Source organism: Sinocyclocheilus rhinocerous, unplaced genomic scaffold (genome assembly GCF_001515625.1).
Source record: "Sinocyclocheilus rhinocerous isolate Xijiao unplaced genomic scaffold, SAMN03320098_v1.1 scaffold284, whole genome shotgun sequence".
In the NCBI taxonomy this organism is placed as follows: domain Eukaryota; kingdom Metazoa; phylum Chordata; class Actinopteri; order Cypriniformes; family Cyprinidae; genus Sinocyclocheilus; species Sinocyclocheilus rhinocerous.
In genome coordinates, this window is record NW_015628031.1 from 507,178 (window position 1) to 515,745 (window position 8,568).

The window sequence follows — 8,568 nt, forward strand, 5'->3', positions numbered from 1 at the left end:
TTTTTTTTTTTAAGCATGACCTGAACACTTTTTGTGTGGTACTAAAGGTATTGTAGTAAGTATTGTACTCCGTTTAGTGTGTGAGAGAGAAACTGGAATAAAGTCCCATTGTTGTTAGAGAATCAAACAGTTACCCATTACCCTACAGAGGAGGGATGTGTGCGTGTGTGTGTGTGTGTGTCGAGGGGGTAATTGTTGTTCGGCCGTGTGTGAAATAGGGTCTGTGCTTTTGTATCTGCAAACAGCCCTCTGTAGGACCTGCCCTCCCCCGGCGAGTGTGTGAGGGGTGTGTGAGTAAGTCTGAAAGACAGAGAGAAAGGATGAATGAAAGCGCACAAGAGGGTGGAGGAAATCCTTTGTGCATTCGGAGCAGGGCTGGAGATTTGGGATGGGGCCCACACACACAAACACACACAAAGGCAGGCAAAGAACAAGAGTCCCAAGGAACATTCCTTTACTATGCATTTTCACTTATCGATAGTTATACGTTTCAAACTTTGGGTTAGATCACTGTAAGACTTTGAAGAGCATCATATATGATAAATGCAGATGGTCAGTGAGGAAAATGATTGACAGGCTTTTCTCGACATATGTGATTCAATGTGATGTGAATCAAGTATATGGCCTTTAAGTTGTTTAACCTCCTTTACTGTCTTAAATAGGTCAAAATTGGTCATATTGTTCAAGTTTCCTCAATTCATTTATCTATCATTTAGTCTTCGTGTGTGTGTGAGTAAACTTTGTTATAGTTTTATAGTAATTAAAATGTAAAAATGTAAACATTTAAAAATGATCATATATTATATTACATTATATTATATTTACTTTTTAAAACATTTATTATTCCAAATGGTATTATTGTATTCTTTCAAATAAATGGCATTGTTTTAAACTTTCTATTCATTAAAAAAATCTAAATTTAATGTATCACTGTTTCCACAAAAATAATAAGCAGCACAACGTTTTTCAACATTGATAATAAATGAAATGTTTCTTGAGCAGTAAATCTGCATATTAGAATGATTTCTGAAGGATCATGTGACACTGAAGACTTGAGTAATGATGCTGAAAATTCAGCTTTGCAACACAGGAATAAATTATATTTTAAAATATATTCACATAGTAAACGGTTATTTTAAATTCTAATAATATTTGACCATATTACTGTTTTTACTGTATTTTTGATCAAATAAATGCAGCCCTGTTGAGCTTTAATGACTTATAAAAAGCATATTTTAGAATCAAATCAAGGTCATCCTATAATATTTTCCACTGATTATTCAGTTGCACACAGAAATATGTTGCATTTCAGAAGTTGCATTTCTCTCTTGTCTTTTCCACACGTATTGTTTTTCCTCACAGGCTCAATGTGTAACATCAACATTGACGACTGCGCGTTAAACCCGTGTCACAACGGTGGCACCTGCATTGACGGCGTCAACAGCTTCACCTGCCTCTGTCCCGAGGGTTTCCGTGATGCCACCTGCCTCTCCAAACACAACGAGTGCTCCAGCAACCCCTGTATCCACGGCAACTGCCTGGACCAGATCAACAGCTACAGATGCATGTGTGAGGCTGGCTGGACGGGACGCAACTGCGACATCAATATCAACGAGTGTCTGTCCAACCCGTGCGTGAACGGAGGCACCTGTAAGGACATGACCAGCGGCTACATGTGCACCTGCAGAGCCGGCTTCAGCGGTAAGACGCTGCGTCCCAATACTTCCTAAATAGTGTGGAAGATTAGTCCTAATGGCTTTTCATATTATGCATGCTTTCTGGTTCACAATCCTTTGCAGTACATAAGAGGAGGAGTTTATGATTTTAAATTGTATGAATTTTTGCTAATAGAAATTAATTAAATGCAATCTCGAAACAGCTGTTTTATGATTTTTAACTTAAAAAGTTAAGCAATAAAGAATTTTTAAGATGATTAATATAGATAGATTCTAATGTTTACATGCAAACGGTGATGGGCTCTGTGAAATTTTATGCATTTTTTTTATGGAGTTAGTATTTTTAAATTTTACTGCAGTGTCAAAATTAAATAATAAATATATAATATAATAATAATAATATAAAATATAATAATAAAATGCAATTTAAAAAGGTCAAAAATAATAAACATAATTAAAATAATAAATTACAATAAAGTAATATATTTTATTATTAAAGTGCCCTATTATGCCTTTTCGAATATTACCTTTCATGCAGTGTGTCATGTAGATTTAAATAAAATAAAAGTCTTAATTTTTCGAAAAGTATTTTTGCTGCTGTATATGTGTGTTTTGCATATAAAGTGATTTGATTTTGATCAATTGTATGTCAGTTTTGCCTGGTTTAACTGATTTTCCTGGTGGACTTTTTAAGTATGCATGGAAGCTTTTTGGCCTCAAAATGTTTAAAATAAAATAAAATGATAAAATATATTAAAATAATCATGTATTTTTAATGCATTATTAATAAACAAAATGATTAATAAATTACATTATAAATAATCATATAATATACAATTTTATAATAAAAATTATTAATTTATAAAATAAGTTAATATGCATTTGCTCCAGTGGATTCTGAAGATTACACGCATGGGCTAAAATTTTCTAAAATAAATTAAAATAAAATATATTACAGCAATTTTTTTTCAATGCATTATAAAAATAAAATAATTCTTACTGTAAGACTATGTAACATAAACTTAAAGTAATAGTAATTGTAAGCTAATTATATTGCGCAACAGAGTAAACATGGTATGTCACAATGCTGTTGTACTGTATCGCTACACACCCAAAAGCATGCATTTCCCCTTTTGTTTATTTCTGCATTTTGTGTGCTCTGATGTTATGTGTTTTCTTGCATTTAGGTCCCAACTGCCAGACAAATATTAACGAGTGTGCGTCCAGCCCCTGCCTAAACCAGGGCACCTGCATCGACGACGTGGCCGGATTCAAGTGCAACTGCATGCTGCCTTACACAGGTACGAACTCACACGTAACAGCCATTGCACAGCTGGTTCTTGTTTTGAAACGGCAGGTTTTGCAGAGGTATGTGTAAGAATGTTAGGGGACGTCATATAACAGCACTGTGTCGAGGGTGGCTACTCAAATAGGTCCATTTCCTGTTTGGCCCCTTCCTGTTCCCTGTTGAGGCAAAGAATTGACAATAGAAGGAAACGCCAAGTGACTTCCTGCTTCAGCTGGTCACCATGGAAACAGATAAGGAAGTGCCTGCAGGAACTGAGCTGGAAAAATGAGGCAATAGAAGAGCGAAACTGAGATAACAAAGAATCAACAGGCTTTTTGCTCATTTTCTGCATTGATTTTGAGGAAAAACCTGCAGAATTCTGGGTGGATTTAAACATGGTCAAATGTTTAATATACTTTTACTGGTAGCAGAAAACATTCAAATTAGCCAAAATATTTAATAAACAAACATTCAGGGGATGTACAGTATGCTTTTGCAGTGTTTTCCTGCCTGTATCAGTGTTATTTTGCTATCATGCATATACTATTGTAGTCAACTATTTTTTAAAAGTTAAAAATTATTTTAGCATCTGTTGAATTTCTTTTATATTTTTATATTTCTATATTTTATTTATATTTTCAGTTTTTCATTATTTATTTTATTTTAGTCTTAGTAATTTAATAAGTTTTAACCACTTGTGTATTGTTTTAGTCATTTTAATTAGCTTTTGTTTTGTTTTAAAAAGTTATTTTAGTATAATTTGAATTATTTATTTATTTTTACTATTTAAAGGTTTAGTAATTTTGTTTTATCGTTTTAGTTTAGTTTTTTAGTTAGTTTTTCATTAGTTTTTGATTTGTTTGTTAATGTTATTTTAGTATTAAATAGTATTGAATATTTGAATTAGTTTTTTTTTTCTTTTTTTTTTCTTTTTTTAATTCATTTTACACTTATAGCAATTATACTCTAGTTAAAGCTTTTATAATTTTGTGTTGTCATTTTTTTGTTTGTTTTTGTTTCATAAACATTATTTTAGTAATAAAAGTAATAAATTAATAATTATTTAGTAATAAAATAAGTTTTTTTATTTTATGAATGTTTATTTTATTTCAAGTTAATGATAATAATCCTGGCCTATATGTAAATTTCGCATCAGTTTTGACACTTTCTCAATGTGTGTGTTTCAGGCGAGGTGTGTGAGAGCGTTTTGGCTCCCTGTACTCTGCGTCCTTGTAAGAACGGAGGTGTCTGTCACGAGTCTGAGGATTTTCAGAGCTTCTCTTGTGCTTGTCCTGCTGGATGGCAAGGTAAGAGTGTGTGAGATTATGTGCATTTCATGTTCTCTGCATGTCGTGATCTTCATCATAACCGCTGTCGTCTCACTACAGGTCAGACGTGTGAGGTGGATATTAACGAGTGTGTGAGGAATCCTTGCACTAACGGAGGAGTGTGTGAGAACCTGCATGGAGGATATAAGTGCCGCTGCAACCCCGGATTCAGCGGAGATCTGTGCCAGAACGACATTGACGACTGCGCGCCAAGTAAGACACGCAGAACACACACAAACCTAGACAGCATTTCTGGGCATCATAGAACTTTAGATGGTGCTCGTTATCCCTATAATGCTGTCTACGTAGGCAGCTTTCTTTTAAAATTTTATAATCACTCTGTGATGTTTTATGCTATCTTCTGTAATTGCATTTGTTTTTCTTAGTTTACTGTGCTTTATTGTACATTTGTATTACTACAGCAGTACAAATGAAGAAAAATAAAAAATAACAAGTGCAAATGGTAAAATAAAATAAGGTAAAAAAGGTAAATCAAATTAAATGTAAAAAATAAAATAAAAAACTGAAAATGTAATAAAATGTTGCTTTATTTTAAAATAAAAATATTTCATTATAATTAATATGTGTTTTATAGTGCATTTGTTACTAAAGCCGTGCAAATAAAGCAAAATAAGTGCAAATGACAAAATAAAATTATTTTAAAAGAAAATTAAATGAAAAAAAATGTAAAGAATAAATTAATAAAAAACTGAAAATTAAATAAAAGTATTTAAAAATGTAATATTTCATGTGCTTTATTTGCACTGTTTTAATAATACAAATGTACAAAAAGCTAAATAACAAGTGCAAATGGAAAAATAAAATTATTGTAAAAATTTGATTAAAAATTAAATGTAAATGCAGTAAATAAAATAAAATACCGTTCCTGGATGGACCTAGTAATACTAAAGTACAATAAAGCAAAATAAAAATGTAATTAAATGAATGTAAAAAGAAAAATTTTAAAAAGAAAATTAAATAATGTTAAATTTTTAAAATAAGGTATGTAACACAAATAATTAACAAAAAGGAAAAGATTATGTGGCAACAAACAGAAGTTATTAGTAGTAAAGAAAGATTGAATATGGCAGTGATGGCAATTCTTCTCTCTCTCTCAGATCCGTGCAGTAACGGCGGTGTGTGTCAGGACCGTGTGAACGCCTTTGTGTGTGTGTGTTTGGCTGGTTTCCGTGGTGAGCGCTGTGCAGAGGACATCGACGAGTGTGTGAGCGCCCCCTGCCGAAACAGAGGGAACTGCACCGACTGCGTCAACAGCTACACCTGCAGCTGTTCTGTAGGATTCAGCGGCATCAACTGTGAGATCAACACACCCGACTGCACTGAGAGGTACGCACACGACACGTTTTCAAATGCATTTTAAATTGGTTATTTTTACTTGCATTTTACAATTAAAATGCATTGATTTATTTTTCGCTTGCATACAAGCAATCTCAATCTGTGTTGTTTCTCCTCTCCAGCTCCTGTTTTAATGGCGGAACATGTGTGGACGGCATAAACTCTTTCTCCTGTGTGTGTTTGCCGGGATTCACTGGGAATTACTGCCAGCATGACGTTAACGAGTGCGACTCGCGGCCGTGTCAAAACGGAGGCACCTGTCAGGATGGATACGGCACCTACAAATGCACCTGCCCTCACGGATACACCGGACTCAACTGCCAGGTACACAAACACACGCTGTTTTTGCTGTCTAAACAACAGAAATCTTTAAATGAGTCTAAAGGAATATATAAATGTATATATTTATATAAATATATTTAATTAGTTTATATAGTTACATTAACATTTTTATATTTTATTTATTTTTACATAAAGTGGTGTATATTTTTTTTTAATATTATATAAACAATATATTTTATATTGTTATTTTTTTCCCTTTAGTTTTTAGTAGTATATTTTCATGAAATGGATATATTTGGTGCATGTTTTATTTCCTGATGTTTGTGTGTTTCAGAGTCTGGTGCGCTGGTGTGACTCTTCCCCCTGTAAGAACGGTGGCTCATGTTGGCAGCAGGGGGCTTCTTTCACCTGCCAGTGTGCCAGCGGCTGGACTGGCATCTACTGTGACGTCCCCAGTGTCAGCTGTGAGGTCGCTGCCAAGCAGCAAGGTAACAATCACTACTAAATAGACTAGCACTTTTATACCAAACCCATAACTTACTAGGCCTAAAATAGAATATTTTGCATGAAGAAACTGCTGGAGGTTGATGGAAAACTAATAATGAATTTAATAATAAAAATGTCAAATTAAAATGGTTAAATAATTGTAAAATAAAAACAATCAGAATGCATAAATGAATAAGTGAATAAAAAAAATTTAATATTTAAAAAAAAATGTGTGACCCTGGACCACAAAACCAGTCTTAAGTGTAAATTTTTTGAAACTGAGATTTATAAATCATATGAAAGCTGAATAAATAAGCTTTCCATTGATGTATGGTTTGTTATGATAGGACAATATTTGGCCGAGATACAACTATTTGAAAATCTAGAATCTGAGCTCCAGGGTCACATTTTATTTGTTTTCGTGCATGTCAGGTGACCACTAACCAATACTGTGTTATTACATTTAAGGTTTAAAATATATTAAATGTCCAATAACAGATTTAAAAGTAATACATATTACTTACCAAATTTAAATAAGTTATGAAAATTATAAAAAAAATATATATATATTTTTTGCAATATTTGTACATTCTGACAATAGAGAATAAAAATTAAATGAAAATAAAATATGTACTTAAAAAAATAACTTTAATAAACTTTAATAAATTAGTACATTTATTTAATACATTTAAAAAAAAATGTGATCAAAATTATTACACTTTTGGCGATATTTACAATTCCTGTGTATTTCTCCTAACATGCACAAACAAGCTGAAAATAACTGGTGGAAAGTTTTTTTTAGTTTTTTTTTTTATGTTTGCCACATTAAAATACCATATTAAAAGTTGATGTATAATTTGCACTTTTTCTCAGGAGTGTCTGCGGCTGTTCTGTGCCATAACACGGGTCAGTGTGTTGATGTAGGTAACACACACCTGTGCAGATGCCAGGCTGGATACACAGGCAGCTACTGTCAGGAGCAGGTGGACGAGTGCATGCCGAACCCCTGCCAGAACGGAGCCACCTGCACCGATTACCTGGGAGGATACAGCTGTGAGGTATGAAAACACACACACCTGTGCAATCACACATGCACATCATCAGTGCTGAGCAGATTACTTACAAATTGTAGTCCATTACTGATTCCATGACAAAAAATTACACGTTTTAGGGAATATAATCGGATTACTTTTAGATTACTGGTGACCTCAGTTATCACATTGATAATATAATTAAAATGTAATACAATCTAATATCGAGTATTTAATTTTTGGAATCTGATTACATAATCCAGATCACATGCAATCAGTTACTATCCAGCACTGTACATCATCATTACACGAGTCTAACGTCTGTTTCTCTCCTTCAGTGTGTTCCTGGATATCACGGAGTCAACTGTAGTAAGGAGATAAACGAGTGTCTGTCTCAACCCTGTCAGAACGGAGGAACCTGCATCGACCTCATCAACACGTACAAATGCTCCTGTCCGCGGGGAACGCAAGGTACAGAAACATTCACACGCTCACAAACACTGGACTCCTCACTTCAGTAGCTGAATTGTATGGATTGTTCTCTCTGGCCGTGTTTGCAGGTGTTCACTGTGAGATTGACGTCGATGACTGTTCCCCGGCCGTGGATCCGTTAACCGGCGAGCCGCGCTGTTTTAACGGCGGCCGCTGTGTTGACCGCGTTGGAGGTTACGGCTGCGTGTGTCCGGCTGGGTTTGTGGGCGAGCGCTGCGAGGGCGATGTCAATGAGTGCCTGTCTGACCCCTGTGACCCCAACGGATCCTACAACTGCGTACAGCTTATCAACGACTTCCGCTGCGAATGCCGTACAGGATACACCGGTACAAACACGCATCTGACGCAGTGCCTGAATGAGCACAAATGATCACATTTGCATTTAAAATAAATGTTTATCAATGATATAACCAATATGATTGCAGTGAACACTAGGGCTGTCGCGATAACCGCAATACCGCGCTATTGACGAGCAAACTGCAGAGGAATGCAAGAACCGCAGCAACTGCGATTTTTGCGTTTTCTTTTTTCATAGGTTTATGCCCTTCTCGTTTTACACTTCGTGCATGTGTACTGAATATTAAATAATTTAGTAATGATAACATAATGTGTACCATGCTGATTTGTAC

General features: G+C 34.5%; 1 protein-coding gene across 1 annotated transcript in view; it reads left to right on the top strand.

Annotated features, from left to right (window-relative positions):
- Positions 1–8,568, top strand: part of LOC107737167 (neurogenic locus notch homolog protein 1) — a 45,269-nt gene that overhangs the window by 20,141 nt on the left and 16,560 nt on the right. The window contains exons 13-22 of the mRNA XM_016548606.1: positions 1,363–1,701; positions 2,864–2,977; positions 4,152–4,271; positions 4,353–4,505; positions 5,411–5,639; positions 5,771–5,972; positions 6,265–6,418; positions 7,290–7,474; positions 7,786–7,918; positions 8,008–8,265. Of these exons, the coding sequence (XP_016404092.1) occupies positions 1,363–1,701; positions 2,864–2,977; positions 4,152–4,271; positions 4,353–4,505; positions 5,411–5,639; positions 5,771–5,972; positions 6,265–6,418; positions 7,290–7,474; positions 7,786–7,918; positions 8,008–8,265 (1,887 nt within the window). The remainder of the gene's footprint in view (positions 1–1,362; positions 1,702–2,863; positions 2,978–4,151; positions 4,272–4,352; positions 4,506–5,410; positions 5,640–5,770; positions 5,973–6,264; positions 6,419–7,289; positions 7,475–7,785; positions 7,919–8,007; positions 8,266–8,568) is intronic.